This window comes from Vanessa cardui, chromosome 4 (assembly GCF_905220365.1).
Source record: "Vanessa cardui chromosome 4, ilVanCard2.1, whole genome shotgun sequence".
NCBI lineage: Eukaryota > Metazoa > Arthropoda > Insecta > Lepidoptera > Nymphalidae > Vanessa > Vanessa cardui.
The window spans coordinates 8,434,981-8,455,266 of NC_061126.1; the positions used below are offsets into that span (position 1 = coordinate 8,434,981).

General features: G+C 34.6%; 1 protein-coding gene across 5 annotated transcripts in view; it reads left to right on the forward strand.

Annotated features, from left to right (window-relative positions):
• LOC124544085 (teneurin-a) overlaps positions 1–20,150 on the forward strand; it is a 317,621-nt gene extending 297,471 nt beyond the window's left edge. For 4 of the 5 annotated variants that reach the window (XM_047122505.1, XM_047122507.1, XM_047122508.1 and 1 more), the window contains 21 exons: positions 1,028–1,147; positions 1,233–1,910; positions 2,000–2,194; positions 2,282–2,491; positions 2,573–2,758; positions 2,893–3,039; positions 3,140–3,347; positions 4,853–4,879; positions 7,748–7,867; positions 12,498–12,662; positions 12,899–13,073; positions 13,160–13,402; positions 13,531–13,758; positions 13,861–14,051; positions 14,165–14,400; positions 14,683–15,411; positions 15,517–15,920; positions 16,007–17,892; positions 18,083–18,236; positions 18,317–18,671; positions 18,773–20,150. In XM_047122505.1, coding sequence (XP_046978461.1) covers positions 1,028–1,147; positions 1,233–1,910; positions 2,000–2,194; positions 2,282–2,491; positions 2,573–2,758; positions 2,893–3,039; positions 3,140–3,347; positions 4,853–4,879; positions 7,748–7,867; positions 12,498–12,662; positions 12,899–13,073; positions 13,160–13,402; positions 13,531–13,758; positions 13,861–14,051; positions 14,165–14,400; positions 14,683–15,411; positions 15,517–15,920; positions 16,007–17,892; positions 18,083–18,236; positions 18,317–18,671; positions 18,773–19,764 — 7,649 coding nt within the window. In that variant the 3' untranslated portion in view covers positions 19,765–20,150. The remainder of the gene's footprint in view (positions 1–1,027; positions 1,148–1,232; positions 1,911–1,999; positions 2,195–2,281; positions 2,492–2,572; positions 2,759–2,892; positions 3,040–3,139; positions 3,348–4,852; positions 4,880–7,747; positions 7,868–12,497; positions 12,663–12,898; positions 13,074–13,159; positions 13,403–13,530; positions 13,759–13,860; positions 14,052–14,164; positions 14,401–14,682; positions 15,412–15,516; positions 15,921–16,006; positions 17,893–18,082; positions 18,237–18,316; positions 18,672–18,772) is intronic. The other variant, XM_047122506.1, reaches the window with a different exon arrangement.
• The last annotated feature ends 136 nt before the right edge of the window (positions 20,151–20,286 follow it).

The window sequence follows — 20,286 nt, forward strand, 5'->3', positions numbered from 1 at the left end:
AAAAACGATAAACGAGGGTGACTTTTATGTATAATATGTAAATATAATTTGATAATGTTTGAACATTGATAGTGTTCAATCGAAAAACTATTTTCGTGTGCACTTACATGACTAACGGTGACTAAACATTAGAGATACTTAAACACAAAGGACTAGAAACTATTTATAATAACTATTTCCTATTAAAAGATGTATTTTTATACATTCACCAAATCATTTATAAACTATATGTATTAAACAATATTGTTCCTTTCCCTATTTATAATACAGCTTAAAATTGTCGTTTACATTGTAAAATTCGACTGAATACTTAGAAGATATTATCGTTTCTAAACTATATGTATGGTTAAAAATAAAATGTTGACCTTGGCAGTAAAAGTTTGAGCCGTGGGCATATTGTGATATTACTATTAACATATTTTTCATATTTCTCATTTATGACATATTCTTAGATTGCAGTAAATATTTTTTTTTTTCACTAGTTAAAGTTATTTAAAACATTGGACGCTTCATCGCTCTATAATTTACAAACATAAAAACAGGAAATTCTTTGAAACCCGTGCTCTTTTTCTCGTCAAAGCGTAAAAAATTATCTTATTAAATTTCTTAGCTGGATTTTCGATCGTTAGTAACAGTTAAATAATAAATAGACAACGGCAAACCCGGCAGCAAGAAATACTTGGGTGTAACCGAACCACCTACGTGCTTTCAAGCTGCCCGGCCTGTTGCAACGGAACCAATTGCTTCGTCACACTGCCACGAAATGCGCCTTAGACTTGCTTCGGTTAATTAATACTCAACGGGACGGCACGACACTTACCCTGCTCATAGATACATCTCTCGAATGTCACATTCTCATGTGACATTCATTATGTCGCGTTTCGTAATAAAACGCATCGCAAGATTATTGGTCTAATGTCCCACGGCTTCTGAATATTATTGATTAAACGATAAAATACATTAAAGACTTATTAGAATGTTTGTTTTTATAATATTAATCATGTTCATCATTTATGTCTTGTTACAGCGCTATCGTCAATTAAAACTAATATAGACAATTCTAATTGTATTCTGGTACAAGATGTAAAAGCAGTCACACACTCACATGGAATTCGAGACGCTTTATCAACTTCCTCACCTTCAGACGGTATGTATTTTGGATATAGATAGTAATGTCTACGATACGCTATTTACATTGCAGAGCAATATTCCCTAAATAAATACTTTTTCAGAATCTATTTCAACGTCGTCACTTGGTTGGTCGACTACAGCTGAAGCGGCCATAGAATCAGCCGTAATACCTCAGCAAGCGCAACAAGCTGCTCCACCACCCTGGTCTCCAGCTTTAGAAGTAAGAGAATTCGACGAACTTCATAGTGGCACAATTCCAGCTTATCAATTTTGGAGTTCTGAATTTCGCAACAAACAACCTGCTTTCGTTAGCCTCAATTTTACTGTTCCTTGGGGTGCTAACTTTGCTGTTTATGGAAGGCGAAATGTTGCACCAAGTGTCACACAATACGATTTCGTAGAATTTATTCGCGGAGGCAGGGTTGATCATAGACTCCGAAAGAGGAGAAGCCCTCACAGACATGACTCACGTGAACCAACTTTTGTTGATTTTAATGTTTTAATAAATACAATTAGCCCACTCCAAAGATGGAACCACACAATAAACAAACGATCTACAGATATGCGAGTAAATGTTAGTATACTTCAATACCTCGACACAGGGAGATGGTTTATTTCAATATACAATGATGAACTTCAACCCCATCATGTTGAAATGATCGTTTCTGAAGCCGAAGGTGTGACTAACTCCTGTCCTGATGACTGTTCTGGACACGGATCTTGTTACCTAGGAAAATGCGAATGTATGGATGGTTTCGAAGGACACGACTGTTCGAAAAGTGAGTCTATATATTATTTACAAACAAATAATGAATTATGAAACAAGACCAAAACGAAATGGAGACTCATTGTACTTTAACATTTTTAGGTGTATGTCCTGTTCTTTGCTCTGGTCATGGTGCCTATGCCGGCGGTATATGTCACTGTTCTGAAGGTTGGAAAGGGGCTGAATGTGATATTCCGGCACATGATTGTGAGCCAGCCGATTGTTCTGGTCGAGGACAATGTATTGCCGGACAATGTCATTGTAAAGCTGGTTGGAAGGGAGGAAAGTGTGATGAAGGTTATTACACATTTTAGAATACTTGTAATTTTTATATCTGTATTAGTATGTTTCAGTACCTATAACAATAACTATGTTCTTACACAGAGGATTGCCTAGACCCAACTTGTGGTGGCCACGGGTCGTGTGTCCGTGGTAGGTGTGTTTGTCGCGCTGGCTGGCGTGGCGCGGCTTGTTCAGAACGTGACGCACGTGTTCAACGATGCTTGCCCGCTTGCTCACAGAGAGGCGTATACGATTTAGATGCAGGAAGATGTGTTTGTGATCCATTATACACAGGCGATGACTGCTCTCAAGGTTAATAAAATACATAAATATATACGAATCTGGAAATAAAAATTTAATCGCATTATTTTAACAATAAACAATTTTTTATAGTGGTGTGTTCATTGGATTGTGGACCTCATGGAGTTTGTGCGGAGGGAGTGTGTCGCTGCGACGACGGATGGACGGGTTCATTATGTGATCAACGACCATGCGATACGCGTTGTCATGAACATGGCCAATGTAAAAACGGTACTTGCGTTTGCACACAAGGTTGGAATGGGAGACACTGCACTTTACGTAAGTTTTATGAATTATTTTAATACCTCGCAATACCAATTGTTCAGATTATTACTAGATAATTATATCAGAGTTTATATTTGTTAAAATATTCCAAATTCGAAATTCAATGAACACCTTACTATAATATCTAGCTGGTTGTCCGAACGGCTGCTCTCGCCATGGTCAATGTCTGCTGGAAGACGGCGTTTATCGGTGTTCGTGCGCTGACGGCTGGGCTGGTACCGATTGCTCTATTGCACTTGAACTATCTTGCAGCGATAACGAGGATAATGATGAAGGTAAAGTAAATAATATGTACTAATTAACACAGAGTTTTTAAAAGAACCCATCTACATGTAAATCGATTGGTCATTTGACATTGGCACTACCGTTTTGAAGATGGCATGACGGACTGCTCGGACTCTGAATGCTGCAGTCGACCAGAATGTGCCGAACATATAATGTGTTTGGCCTCCAACGACCCCGTCGAAGTATTACTTCGTAAGCAGCCACCATCTGTCACCGCTTCATTCTACCAACGTGTTAAGTTTCTTATTGAAGAAAACTCTGTCCAGAGCTATGCCCACATGGATGAATATTCAGAAAGGTAAGTGATTAGTTTGTATAAAATGACTGGGTAACACCAATTCACTTCATACGTGGAAGATATCGAAAGTTAATTTTAATTCAAAACTTTTTTTGAAAGCGATATCTTTTACTCGACGATGGCTTAGGATTGACCTATCGGTTTTGCACAGTTATAAATTGATAATTTGCACTTACCAATATGAGTAGATCCGTATTATCATCTCCATACTTTGTAAATCCGTTAAGAACAAAAACTATGATGACATTATGTATTTAGGAACTAGCACCTTAACCAAAATGATTCCTTTTCATCTCCTTTAACCCCTCCAAGGATTTGGTGTGGTTATGTTTTATTTTATTACAAAATTGTTTACTACATTACTGTTATTTTCTCATCTGGTGGAAGTGTTTTGATTTTCCTATTTTTTTATTTTTTTGCGAAAGCAAATTTATTGATTTATTATTTGCAATCCCGGCATGGTTAATAATTTTTAACATAACTCAATGTTTTTATTTATATTTTTTTAACAATTTATGTTTTCACACCAGATCCGATGTGTTGTGTATTGTCTAATGTTTATTCCTTGTGTGTGTCTTACCCTACCTGTTTGTCTAATAAAAATAAAAGCGTCTATTAAATATAATAAAATAAATATATTTGAATTCAATCTCCTGAGCGCTCAAAGCTTTCGAACAGTTTTGTTTGTCTTTCGTCAAATATAGTAGATATTAAACTTACAGTCAGATATGGCTCAAATTATGATAGATTAATGAACGATAATAATTTATAACAAACATAACAATTAAATGAAGATTAATCATTTTAGGTAGATTTTATTAATATTTTCTTTCATGATCTGAGTCCAAACAATTTAATAGTTAAAAGAACTTTAATCTTAAAAGCAACATACATTACGGTTCATTAAAAATATGATAAGATCTCTTATAACAACATAATAAGACAAAGCAAAACTGAATAAAAAAAGTAGACAACCCACCTCGCTTTATATGCAAAAGCGCCTTAAAAGTTTGTTTGCATTAAAACACGAGCCGCTTAACTATTTTATTTGTGTTGGAAAGTCTGGAAGGGTTATATTGCGTTCTGGCATTTGTTTCGTTGGGCCTAAATAAATATAACACTTAAAACCTTTGCGCGCTCACCATCTAGCATGTACTTTTATTCCGTGCTACCGTTCGTATAATAGTATACTATCTTGGTGCAACCTACAGTTTTGCTCGATTTAACTATTATACAAATTACTGTCGTAAACAAAAAAATAAATAGTGGTGGTGTTGTTCTAATGCAAACGGGCTTTATTTCTCAATCAGTACTGACATATGGGAACAATTTAAAACGATAATTTAAAGCAAGTGTTAAAACGCAAGGTAACCAGCGTAGACGAGCGCAATCGGCCGCACCGATTGCAAATCGGGGTGGGGTTGCACTGAGGGATGTAGGTATCTGTGTAGTAATCTGTCCTGTCTTTCTGTGTCCCTGTGCCGCCGTGTGTCCGCCACTCCTAGCGAGTTCTGGAATTCCTTTACACCATGGTAAGTGTCAGTCAGCCCGCCCTCGCCCCTCAGTGTTCAGTATCTGTTAACCTATTCCCTTTTGTTGCGACTCCTGCATATGTGTGTAATGCCAGCGCCCGCCGCTTGCCCTCTAACAGGCACGCGAACGGCGATACTAACGCTTTTCACTTTTCGTTTACTCCTTTGTCTGTATTCGTTTCATTCTCTATGTGTATGTAACATCTGTATGTCTGTCTTAAATGTTCTTTGTGGCTGCGACAAAGTCCTCGGATGCTTAATCGTGTGTCACGTGACTGTAAGAACTCGTACCGTTTCAAAAACCATTTGTCGCAACCACAATTGTATTTTTGTAATATTTGTTCTCGTCTACTGTGCTTCTATTATTGCTCACATATACTTATGATATACTTTTGTTATACTATAAAATCTTAGGAAAATCATTTACGCTTTCACGCAAAACGTTAAAAACACATTTTCTTAGGTGTAGGGCTGTAATATATACGAATCGAGACGCGAATATATGTCATTAATCGAGCAAATTTCAGCGAACACGCAAATTTAGCTTCGAATAAACTTACCCTTTTATGTGTTCCTTACCCTTTGTCTGCGTCTATCATCTGTTAACCAACCCCTTACCCTCTGCCCAAGCTCTTTATGTGTTTAGATCCTTAACCTGTAACTAATAAAAACACGAGTTGTTAATATACGTTCGAGTACTTCACAGACGAGATGATAGCAACTTCGTCTACACTGTACATTACAACCATTGCCTCCATCAACCGGTCACAAAATTACAACATTTTAGTTTTAACGACAACGAAATTGGTGCAACAAACTGATAAATTTTTGATATATCTTGTGTGTGTAATATACATGTTTTTTCCAGAGTGTAAACTATATACAAAACTACATAATATAAGAAAATATGATTTTACTGGATACCTGTCACGTTACTTGAAGTCGTTTGAATGAAGACTTTATAGGATACAATTTATTTCACCTCAAATACTCATTTAGATATAATTTTGTAACTAAAGGTTACAGCACGATACGACTTGATTTTGACCAATGATAACACAATATTTATTAATATTAACCATACAAGCGAAATAAAGTTAAAAATAAAAACAGTTTCGTAGACAAATCTTACTGAGTAAGTATATTTTATTATGATGTTCTGTATTGCATACGTTGTTCGTCATTAATATTTCAGAGAAATATAACATAACATACAATTTAAATATTTATAAACTGTTACATTTCAGCTACAAATGGAATATCAACTAATAATTATTTATAGTTTTACTTATTTTTAGATATCTATAGCGTTATCACAAATGTAGAAAACATTTTTTTTAATAATAAGTTTATTTTCGCGTCTTTTTATCATCTATATAAAATTTTAACATACTATCAATTTTTCACCTAGGATATAAATCGTCTCATTATCAAAAGAAAACATTATTATATTAAACTTTAAGAAGCATTATATAATATTTTTATTATAAAATGTATTTATACTATTTTTGAAATATTTTTTAAAGTCAAACAATTTACTACAATTTATTTCACAATTGATATTGAATATAAGTTTTTTGCAAACTTCGATTTAACTTCACTTTTTAATGTTTGGGTGATATCTAGGAATTAAATTCGAAACCTCTTTTACCCAATCGAGGTCAAATTCACACACTTTAGATGTTGGAGAATTATAAACTTGTATATTTTGTACATAGAATAAATTCAGGCTTGTGTTTAAAACGTAGACTTTTTCCAAGCTGGACACAGTTGCACTTTTTACACTTTGGAAAAGTTAAGTATTATCAATTTTTAATTTAATATAAAAATTGCACCAATTTTTGTGTCAAGAGATGGTACTTAACTTAACAACGTAGATATCAAATCCTGTTATATCAAAAATATTGACTATGGTCTGTGTGGCAGCTGTTACATGCATAATACCTACATACCTATCTAGCCAGATTTCCGTTTACATACAATTCGTTATTTTTTTTAATTCATAAACATATATGTAAATGGAAGTTTCATCTAGATATTTAGCTAATCCTGAAAAGAGAATGTGCAATGCTAATACTTCTTATTTTATTTTTCAATTTTTATTTTCATACTTCACTTTCACAGATTTGATTGCAAGTTATAAGCATTAGCACGATTACCTCGATATTTATTGAGGATGCGCATGCGACGATATGATTCACATGAACCGTTTAAACTTCGTTGATTATAACAGTTGTTTCATACAACAACAAAATTTGAAATTCAATAACATTCGAAATGTTTTCATGACAATATTAATATTCGTTAAAATGGGTTTCATGTCTAATTAATAAATAATATATTCTCATTTTTACGATCTAGTGATCGTGTTAATTAGTCAAAGGTGTTAATACATTAGAGCATTATGATTTCTATAAAAATAATTAGTAGTGGGTTTTACTTTTATTACTTTAACTCTAAAACTTTTTTATTTAGTAATTAACGACGTATTTATTTCAGCAAAAATATTAATAACTCTTTTAATTGAGGCGTTCGGATGATGTAGATATTCCATTGATTAAAAACAAAGTAAATTTATTTCTAAATATAAATTGCATATCTGATAACAAAATTCACCATAATTAAACAAACACAAGTTTTCTCAATGATTAAATATATAATACATATTAACTCTTACAGTATAGGGACTTACTTTACTCATATATAGAATAAATATATGAATACAAAAAATAAAGCTATACATCAACACGTAAATGTATATAGGCACGTAAGAACGGTTTATGGTAATTGAAGCATGTGAATTGTGAATCATACCGCCGCTTGCGCCGTGCTCTGCCAACACGAACTGATAAGCGGTGTGATGTGCAGCCGAGTGTCGGTGATGCGGGGGCAGGTAGTGTCGCCGCAGGGGCTCGGCATCATCGGCATCAGGGTGTCCGTCGATCGTGAAGCGAGATTTGGATTCACTCTTACGAGGCAGGGTGGATGGTAAGTACCTACTATGAAATAACCATTTTGTTTTACAACTGATATTCAGATACTTTGATTACATTTATTTTTATATATTCATGACGACCTCCATGGTCGAGTGGTGTGTACACCGGTTTTCATGGGTACGCCACTCCGAGGTCCCGGGTTCGATTCCTGGCCGAGTCGATGTAGATTACCATTAGTTTTCTATGTTGTCTTGGGTCTGGGTGTTTGTGGTACCGTCGTTACTTCTGATTTCCATAACACAAGTGCTTCAGCTACTTACATTGGGATCAGAGTAATGTATGTAATGTTGTCTCAGATTTATTTATTTATTTATTTATTTGTTAGTATATTTACTTCCTGGGTTTAATGAAACTAATGACTGTACACAGAAAAAATATATAAAATACTTTTTTATTACGTTTGATAATTATATGTACCACTGCAAGTCAAAAATGATACCACCGTGTTCAAAACAAATAATTTAAAATAAAATTAATGGTTTCTTTGCGAATTAATTGCATGTAAGTCGTTCAACCCTTAATTCAAAGGAAGACAAGTCTGACGCCGCCAGGTGATGGTACACGTGCCGTCGTAAAGTACAAAGCACTTATACGCTATACATACATCAAACAAAGAGTGCAGCTTGCGCTGGGCCCGTTAACCTTCTCCTTTTACATGCAAATACATTATTTTTAGTAGAGATATTATTAAAGCATCAATAAATTAAAAAGTTTCAACAATTATTAAAAAAAAAAAAAAGAAACAAGCTTTAATCCTTTTTGCAATAATTATCATTTTATTTTGAAGCAATAAACAGATATATATTTAATATGAAATTATAACATTTCGTGTTGATAATCTGCAACATTTAAATAATAATTATAAATGTTTACGTAATTACGCAAAAAAAAAACATAGAAGACAATTTGTAAGTTTAAATGTTAAAGTTATTAAATTTACGTTACGACTTTCTCGAATCGCGTGCCTTCCCGTATTTAAAGGAGAAATAACAATCGTTATAATATTTGATCTAAACAACCGTGTACACTGTAGAATTCGTTAATTTTCCGTTACGGTCATTACGAATTCCATACACTTAATCGAATTATATAACAGCAACTATACGGCTAATAACCGTAATAATACACGATATGAAATTATTTTTAAATTAATATTTGTTTATCTTTATTTTTATGAGGCGTAATAACTACATTGTATGTATGGGCGTCCTTATATAAGTAATTAAGCTGTAAAAGCGGCGTTTCGTTAAAATTTAACTTATTATGCCGGAGAATATGTTAGGGAGTTCATGAATATGCTAATATTTACCCTTGCTCGTTCTTGCAAAGAAAGCATGGCGAAGGTTTTACTTAAATCTTAATAAAAACAACAATATTGTACCTGATTTTATGAAATACGTTATTAAAAAAACAGTACAGAAATATATTAGTTCAATAATTTGCCTTAAAACCAATACGGTTGGTTTGAATTTATATTTTACAGGTTATATTATTATGTTTAAAAGATTACGTATATGACATTGGTTTTTCATAAAACTATTTCAACGTAGATTATTTGTTTGTGTTATTATTTACTTTTCCTGTGTGAACTGAGTTTGTGATTTTATGAAAGAAAAATTAACTGCTTAGAGTAATTGTGTCATTTATAAAAATTTCATGTGTTTCTTATATACGTTTGTAGGTCAAAATACATAGAATGCTAGATAAATATCTACTTCATTACTCATCTATTCATATCTATAACTTTCAAATCTTGACGTCATTAGTAATAGAAGTTATAATGAGCACGCTGTACGTGGTTTGCGAATAAAATAACTACAAAATTATTTACTTTATTAAATTTGGCTATATAAGCTCTGTGAGATCTACCGCCCTGGGCGAACGCCCCCACTGAAAATGCGTTGGTGTGTCCCGTTTTTAATATAAAATATAAATACACCTATATCCTTCACCAAATATTAAACATTTTGCTAAAAACACTGTTTTTTTTTTAGTTAATTATAATAAAACGCTGTTATTATTACATTTTTTATTCCATCTAAAAATAGATATTACCTTTATTTATTAGTGCAGCAGGTTTTTAAGGATAATTCGAAAAATAAATATTTTGAATTCATAAAAATTAAGTTTTAACTCTCGTGCTCTAAAAAAATAATCATGTTTTGTTTAAGTTATGAATGTTTGATGTATTGATGCATTATTTGTCATATAGAAATATAATGATAAAAATGAAGTAGAATAGAACAAGTACAAGGCTTATTTCAAATTAATATTACAACAAGACTTCCACTCCCTTTGAGGAGAAGGTTTGGAACATATTTCACCATGCTGTTCCAATGTGGGTTGGTGGAATTAATATTACCGTTGTTAGTAATATGTCTTTGATTTCATTTTATTTTGATTACAAAGTAAATATTGTTGGATAACATGTTCTTTTCATTTGAAGCTCCACAATGTTAAATAGATTTAGGTAGCGCCACAATATATTAATATCCATATCGGTAATAATATTGATTATTCTGAAAGAAACAGCAATAAACTTTGTATAAACATGAGAAGTGAAGATAAACTTGTAACACTAAGTTTCCAACTCCGCAAAGTCAATACATCCTCCCTGGGGGAAGATATTCATTTATTTAATGAAATTCTGCAGAGACTTTGATCACTTAATAAATTCAAATATGATGATAAAATAAAACCCTAAAAAATATGCAAGATTTTATACATAAAAATATAAAAAAATGTGAGTGGTCATTGCGAAGACGACATTTTAAGTTAGTCGTAGCCCCATAGATTTCAATATAACATTAAATAAATTTTTATAATTAAAAAAAAACCGCCTTCAAAAATGAACTAAAAAGAAAAAAATAATCAGTTACATCCATATCCAATTAACGATTTTTTAATCACCTCTCAAATTCGGTGCCAACATTGCTAATATAGGTACATAATACATACATACAAAAACTAAATATATTTATTGTATAGATGACACCATTAGACAAACCTTACTATCGATACAAATTAAATGATTTCAATATAGGAATTTATTTACTTTGTTGGCACCGACTTCAAAAGGTGATTAAAAAATCGTAAATTGGATATGGATGTAACTGATTATTTTTTTCTTTTTAGTTCATTTTTGAAGGCGGTTTTTTTTTATTTATAAAAATTTATTTAATGCTTTTCAGTGTTGTTTTGTTATTTATAATTACAATTGGTAGTGTTTGTCATTCACTTTATTATACTCAGTACATTTCGGCTTTCGACTCTCTAAACATAACTCAACGCCGTTTCAATACGATGTGGACTGCAACTCAAATTAAGCGTTACCTAAGTTACAATAGCCTAATGTTAACTGCTCATCGCCAATTAGACAATACCATTTTTCCCGATACAATGCCGTTAATCATTGAGGAATTCTCCTAATAGTCCACCATCAGCTAGACTTCATCATAGGCATGTTTACTAACATCAATTGCTTGACGACTATCTTAAAGAAATAGAACTAAACCCGTAAAATAGTTACTTAGGTACTAATAGGTTCTAATTACCAGTTGTGGTCTTCATCATCAGTTCCACTTCATCAAATGTCACTTTTCGTGAGCATATGTCCAAGGCACTTTGAATAAAACCGAAATCACTATAGGTGTGCCTATAAAATTTGAGGAGTTCCCTCGATTTCTCCAGGATCCCATCATCAGATCCTGATCTCCTGACGATGGGACCACCTGTAAAACATGCCCTTTCAAACAAAAAAAGAATTGTCAAAATCGGCCCAGCCATCTTCGAGTAATTCGGTAACATACATAAAAAATAAAAAAAAAAAATAAAAAAAAGGCCCCGACGAATTGAGAACCTCCTCCTTTTTTTGAAGTCGGTTAAAAATACTAGTAGGCATTCCGAAAATTAGTCAGTTAGTTATATAAACATCGCTGAGTAATAACCGTATAAAACCATGGAAAATAACAAATCAGAGACCACCGATTCTAAATTAAATAAAACACAGACCATTTTTTGATATAAATACGCTGGACAAAATTTCCTTATTCTCTTAATAATATGATAATTGGGCCTATGTTTGTTTCATATTAATAAGCAATACATTAATTTCTTTTTTTAAACAATTTGAATAATATTTCATATATTTTTTATTATCGCAGTTTAAACCTAAATTGTAAATTATATTGTTTTGAAATTAAAGTTGAATTTTTGTTATGAAATATAACTAAAAACTATGAATTGTTAAAATTTTTAGCTAATTTAATTTTAAAACGAAACGTGATTTTGCACAAACCTTTTAAATTTTTTTTATTATGAAAGCATACGTCGATTACAACTAAAAAGACATGATTATCATAATTTTCTATATCGTTAGTCATAGAATAACTTATGGAACCTGGGAATATGAAATAAAACTTTAATTTTCGTATCCATTTGAACATATGACCTTCGTATTATCAAGTTATTTAGAATAATCGCTATTAAATATAATATTAACGTAAACGAATACACAAATATAATAAAAAAGATACCAAATATAAATACACCATCAGTTCCAAATATAAGGCACGTCGTTATAAGTGTTTACATAGTTAGTTTTCACCTTAACAACTTTGTAGGTTCGACGTGTTGGTGAATGGTGGAGGTGCAGTTACGCTGCAGTTCCAGAGATCACCATTCAAGCCGCTTCGGAAGACTGTCTTCGTACCGTGGAACCAAATTGTTGTGTTACCACCCGTACAAATGGAGCTAAGCGATGACAGCATCAAAGTACCTACACCGAGGTGAGCAATAAATGACAAAAAATGCTGAAGCTTTTATTTAAAAATTAATTTATTCATATTTCCATGTTTGCAGATTATCGGTAAAAATAGACTTACATACTCTCTTTTATTACATAGAAAATTTAATAAATTAATGTATATATTTTTTTCTTTTTCAAATTTAACTGTTTATAAGCCTTTAAAGAGTTTGAGAAGACTGTTACATAAAATTAACTCTTTATTGAACCTTACTTCAGAGCACCACCTCGATTGGATTGGTCACCTATGCCTCAATGGTGGGAATCGGAGATTCCGCCATGTAGCGCGCATGATCACGAACGCCTAAGACCTGAAGTAGTCGCTATGCCAGCGCTTGCTGCACCAGCCGTTTCATCCCCCACGACATCGACCGTCATATATCCAGAGGCGCAGGTGAATAATTAAGACTATTCATTTAATATTCATTTACTTCAAGTGCCGTTTCTTAGTTTAGGTATTTGATAAAATATTTTTTACAGATTGTAAGCGAATCTATTGGAATACCAGGCTCATCGGTGAAGCTAACTTATCGCTCATCACAAGCAGCCGGGTACTTATCTTGTGTACATATCCAATTGACCCGAAGAGTGGTACCGGCCTCTCTCACTCGAGTTCATGTGCGCGTCGAAATTGAGGGCTCTCTACATACTCACACGTACGAAGCGGATCCTGACTTGACTCACATATTTGCTTGGAATAAGAGAAATGTTTATAAACAAAAGGTAAAGATATTTTTGTGATAACCGTAAATAAACGAAGAAACTAATCAAAGAAATAAAAAAAAAAACAATAATTATACTAATAAGGGTTTTTGTATAATCTAATATTTTTTTTTATTTGATTTTATTAGGTATACGGTCAAGCTCAAGCCAAAATCTCTATCGGCTATGAATACACAACATGTTCAGCGGTAGTGTGGGAGACACAAACAGCGACATTAACTGGATTTGACGTTGATATTTCTGATATCGGCGGATGGGGTCTGGATATACATCATCATTATAATTTTCATGAAGGCATACTACAAAAAGGAGATGGTGCCTTGTTACATCTGAAGCAGTATCCAAGAACTGTTCAGGTATTATTGAAACAATAATATACACCCAAGATTTGTTTAAATTTATTACATTTAATTAACCATTTATGTAATATCAATTTAAATTTTTATACTTACTTTCAGGTCGTAATGGGTACAGGTCTACAAAGATCCTTAAATTGCCCTGATCATTGTAATGGCAAAGCAGCTGATTCGCGACTTTTAACACCAACTGCACTCACCTCAGGACCCGACGGATCTCTATATGTCGGGGACTTTAATCTTGTTCGTCGAATTACTCCAGAAGGTGTGGTTACCACCGTACTTCAACTAGAGTAAGTAACTTATAAATTTACTTTATAAAATGGACAAAACTGTTTGTTACGGTATTAAATATTATGTAATAAATCAATTTCGTTTCTTAATTTGTGCTTTTCTGTTATTTTAGAACAACACAAGTTGCATATCAATACTACATCTGCATATCGCCAGCAGATGGATATCTTTACATATCAGACTCAGAAAGGCATCAAGTTCGAAGGGTTGTAGTTCTAGACAAAGTTCGAGACCCTGCTATGAATTCTGAACCCATCGTCGGAAATGGTGACCGCTGTGTACCAGGAGACGATTCTAATTGCGGTGACGAAGGACCTGCTATAAATGCAAAGTTGGCCCACCCGAAAGGTTAATAAGATTATTATATTATTTTAAGATATTGTTATCGCATGAAATACCGATAATCAAATCAAATCAAAATAAACTTTATTCAAGTAGGCTTTTACAAGCACTTTTGAATAGTCATTTTACAATTAAGTGAAGCTACCACCGGTTCGGAAAGTAGATTCTACCGAGAAGAACCGGCAAGAAGCTCAGTAGTTACTCTTTTTTAACATTTAAAAAATTATTGAAATGATTTTACACACCGCGTACTCATTGCTGGTATTTATCATTGAATTTTTTTTGTAGGTCTTGCTATAGCAGCAGATAGAACAATGTACATCGCAGATGGAACTAACATACGTGCCGTAGATCCAAGTGGAATTATTCACACTCTTGTTGGACATCATGGACATCACAATCATTGGTCACCCGTACCTTGCCGTGGAGCTATACCACCATATGAAGCTCAGTTACAATGGCCCACTGGCGTTGCTTTATCGCCTTTAGATGGATCTTTGTATTTCATAGATGACAGGATTATATTGAAACTAACTGTTGACATGAAAATTAAAGTGGTTGCTGGCCAACCATCTCACTGTCGAGTAGGAAGTGACGGTAAACCAATCGTTAAGCCATCAAACAGAACAAATACTGACTTTAGGGAAGATTCTAGCTTAGGCACTATTCTAGCCATAGCATTTGCACCTAGTGGCATTCTTTATGTTGCGGAATCCGACGCTAAAAAAACAAACACGATAAAGACAATTGATCCGTCTGGAAAAATTTTGCATTTTGCTGGAAAGGTACAAGAAAACTTTAAAGAACTTAGTTGTGAATGTAATACGTCAATTTCGGCGACTGTTGTGCCCGTAAATGTACGCGAAGAAGGTGCAGGATGCCCTTGTCGATTGAGCGTTGCAGTGGGAGACGAACCGCCGACAAACACTGAAACATTACTATCATCGAATGCAAAGTTCCAGACAATATCTGCCTTGGCGGTCACGCCAGATGGCGTCCTTAACGTAGTTGATCAAGGTAAATATTCATTAAATTACTAAAATTACGATAACGTTGCGGTAATTATTCATATATTGTTCATTTAAATACTTTTATTAACTTATTTGTGTCGTATTTGAACAGGTTCACTTCATATTTTGGCACTGAAACATTACTTACCCTCTCATGATGAAAACGGCGAATTCCGAATTCCTTATCCACCTACATCAGAAATTTATGTTTTCAATCGTTATGGACAACATATTACGACGAAAGACTTAACCTCAGGAAAAACAAGATATTCATTTTTGTATTCCAAAAATACTAGTTTTGGAAAATTATCAACTGTTACTGATGCATCGGGCAACAAAATTCAATTATTGAGGGATTATAGCAATATTGTTAGTTCAATCGAAAATACACAAGACCATAAACTCGAACTCAAAGTATCTGGAATTGGCTACTTAACGAAAATTACAGAAAAGGGAACATCAGAAATCGAATTAGACTATGACGCTAATACGGGACTACTCAATAGTCGTTCAGGGGTATGTATTTTTGTTTAAATTAAAATAAGTTTTTAAATAAAATATTGCTTAAATAAGTTTTTAAAAACTATTTATTCATTTTACAGGCTGGTGATACAGTTATTTACAATTACGATGAACTTGGAAGAGTTACAAAAATTATCATGCCTTCAGGAGAACAAGTTCATATAACCTCAGGCCTTGCTAAAAACTACGGTCTTGCAGTTACTGTATCAAATCCCACGAGTAATATTCCAGTAGGCGTATCAAAGAAATGTGAATACGTTTTGCACGGACAATCTTTTAAGCAGATTACTATTAACAACGGAAAGCAAATAACAGAAGGACGCATTTTTACAAACAATACTTTAGTCATTGATACTCCATGGTCAGGTAAATTTGAAAGCGTAGCTGCTGCAAAACATCCATTGCTTGAAGCCGCTTTACCAATTGAAGCTGAAATGTTACACATGTGGTCACACCAAACAACAACCTTCGGCGATGGATTAATAAATAATATGTATTCATTGTATACGTTAGTAGGTGATGTGAGAAACCCACAACAAACTCTTAATCGCGAAATATGGGTTAACGATTCGAGAGTTCTAATTATTGAATTCGATCAGTTTAAGAGCAAAGAAACATTCTTTAATGCAGATCGAATTCCTCTATTTACAATCGCCTATGATGTAGCTGGTTTACCATTGTCTTTCACGCCTCATGGTGCTGGAGTACCTCTGAACATTTCGTATGACAGATTTTATAGAATAAATGGCTGGAAATGGGGTGTCAGTGAAGAGTCATATAGTTATGACCCCCACGGAATGCTCTCAGAAATAACAAGCCCTCAAGATGGTACTAAATTTATATATTATAATGAAGGAAATCTTGTTTCCAAAATTACTTTAGCAAGCCAGAGACATTTCAAATATTCATACGATGGAGGCGGTGGACTGACTCATGTTATTCTGCCATCTGGATCAAACCACTCATTTAGTGTTCAGCCATCTATTGGTTTTCTGCGCGTTACATACACGCCCCCAGGGTCTGCGAAGAAATATTTGCAACACTATTCTCATACGGGAGAACTTCTACAAACAGTTTTCCCAGGTGACGGTGCTCGTATAATATACCGTTATTTCACAACGAATAAAATATCCGAAGTTGTTCATGGTGACGGTCAAACCCAAATTCACTATTCAGAGAACAGTGGGCTACCATCGGAAATATTGCATGTGGATCGGGATGTTGACTATCGATGGGAATCTACCTACGCAGGTGGTTTACTTGTAGAAGAAAGACTTGATTATGGAGCTAAAACTGGTTTAAGTAACGCGAAGATAATATATGAATATGACAATAACTACAGAATAACATCAGTTCAAGGCCGCATTGGTGGTCAAACCCTCATTCCATATCATATTATTTATAATATTAAAACTGGTGCCCCTGAGATCTTAGGCCAATTTACAGTTTCGAAACAGAAATGGAATGAAACCTCAGTCTATGATGGCATCGCAATGTTCTCAAGGACATTGAATGAGCAATTTCTTGAAAAAGAAATCGCTGTTAACATTCATAGAATGGAAGTATTCAGAATGGAATTTTCTTATGACCGGCATGGCAGAATATCACAGACACGAACACACACTAGAAATGTAGGAGTTAACACTTACACAAATGTAAAGAATTATACATGGGATTGTGATGGTCAATTAACTGGGGTAGAAGCGCAAGAACCATGGGGCTTTAGATACGATGATAACGGAAACATGCTATCATTAACATACAGGGGAAATACTATACCAATGGAATACAATGACATGGATCGCATCATAAAATTCGGTGAAGGTCAATATCGTTATGACAGCCGTGGACTTGTCTCTCAAAACGCAAGGGAAGAGAGATTCCAGTATAACGCAAAGGGCTTACTGATACGGGCAACAAAACGAGGAAGATTTGACGTGCGATATTATTATGACCATCTTGACAGGTAAAGTTATGGTTAACAGTAATTTTTATTTCACAAAACTTAACTCATTGACATTTTACATTAACATAAATTTTAAACAGCTACTTGAGGCCATGTCTGGTCATAACTTGGAGCATGATGTTACATGCTAACTATAATAGTACATGAGGGTTAAAATATTAATAATTATTAATATATTGGTATTTTCCAGACTTTCGACCAGAAAAGATAATTTCGGAAACGTGACCCAATTTTTCTACACAAATAAAGTAAAACCTCATGAAGTCAGCCACATTTACTCACCACGCGAAAATCGATTTATGACACTTGTTTACGACGACAGAGGTCATCTCATATATACCCAGGTAAATATACATTTTAATTCACTGAAATTTATGTAAATCAAAAAATAAAGAAAACATGCTAATTTTCATTACAATTTTAGGTTGCTCGTCACAAGTATTATATTGCTACTGATCAATGTGGAACTCCAGTAATGGTATTTAATCAATATGGAGAAGGCATTCGCGAAATAATGAGATCACCTTATGGGCATATCGTTTATGACTCCAATCCATACTTGTACCTACCCGTAGACTTTTGTGGTGGTCTATTAGATCAAGTTACATCGCTTGTCCATATGGCAAATGGAAAAGTTTATGATCCTCTTATTGGACAATGGATGTCGCCGCTTTGGGAAAATCTTATAGAAAGAATACACAACCCTACTCAACTACATCTCTATAGATTTAATGGAAATGACCCTATAAATGTACGACCGCAAAACAAAAAACCAGCAGGTAATATTTATGTATCTTTACTTGTTTTTGAGTATGGTACTAATATGGTTTTTACCATTAGCCTAAAATCACAATGCTCATACACTTATTTTTTTCTATAGATCATTTATCTTGGCTGGCACTACTGGGTTACGACACCAAAAGCCTAGCACCACAACTATATCCAGATGAACTGCCTGGTGGTTCAATATTACCAAGCATACCTCGTGGTCGCCCGGTGTGGGGTACTGCTCCAGTTGACGGTGGACCAGGAGTTCCTTCTGCAATGTCTCTTCTACCAAGCGTCACCATCGAGTCCGGATTTTTATCGCATATGTCTAATAAGAGAATAGCTGATTTTAGAAGCCTTTCTATACCAGCTATGTCTGCATTAAAATCCGATGCACTCAACCTTGCACCTAAAAGAATCGGCTCAGATTCAGAACCACCGTTCGGACGTGGTATACTAATATCACGAAACTCACGAGGTCGCGCAGTAGTCACTACTGTACCCTCTGCTAACGCCATTTATAGAGACGTGTACACGTCTGTATTCAATCGCTCGCATCTATTACCGTTTTCTTTCGTCGTTCACGGGGACCAGCAAGATGTATTCTACTTTGTAAAAGAGGATACATGGCGTGCAGCTGACGACAAACAACAACTGAAACGTATGCAAGGAAAATTAAACGTCACCTTCCACGAAGTGGCCGAAGGTGGCCGATCCTACGCCGACGTTAAGATACACGGACAAACGAGCATCGTAAATCTACGCTACGGCACCAGCGCCGAGAGAGAGAAGCAACGTTTGTTGCACCACGCGCGAGCATCGGCTATTCGGAAAGCTTGGCACCGAGAACGCGAGGCCTTACGCGCAGGTCTGGGCGGTTCGCTCGACTGGTCGGCAGCGGAGCTGGACGAGATACAGAAGGCGGGATCTGCTGCGGGCTACGAGGGCGAGTACGTGCACGACGTGGCGCGCTACCCGGAGCTGGCCGAGGACCCGTACAACGTGCGCTTCGTGAAGAAGCGGTCGGACCGCGCGGAGCGGCGGCGACGGAAGCGCGAAGACTGCCGCGCGCCGTGGTGGCTCGCCTGGGACGACCTCTGCTAGTGACGTGTCGCCATCCATATGCCAAATCGTGTGAATGTAAATCGATGTGTGTGAATGGTGATGGAAGATTGTGTGTATGAATGGAATATATTTTGTAAATAGTCTCTATTAATTGTTAATTGTTGATGTATGTATGTACGGTAGATGCGAATCCCTATCGCTGTGTAAATATTAAATTTTAATTTGCAGGGAGAGAATGGACCTTTTGAGAGGACTGATATAAAATAAATGTAATGTATGTAAAAATAAGACGATCTATGTGAATATGAAATTATTTATACTTATTTATCGGTAAAAAGCTTCAATTGTGTCCAATGTTCTTATAAAATTTAGATGAAGACTATTTGAAAGAATAATAAAAAAGCATACTTTTTTAACCAAATCAATGTGTAGTTTTAAATTTATCCTCGACCTCGAAACTAAAGAGACAAAAAACCACGCAAAATAAATGATATTATGATGATTTTAAAGCATTCCGATATCCATATTTTGTTATGACACATTTTAGTCAGAAGTAAAATA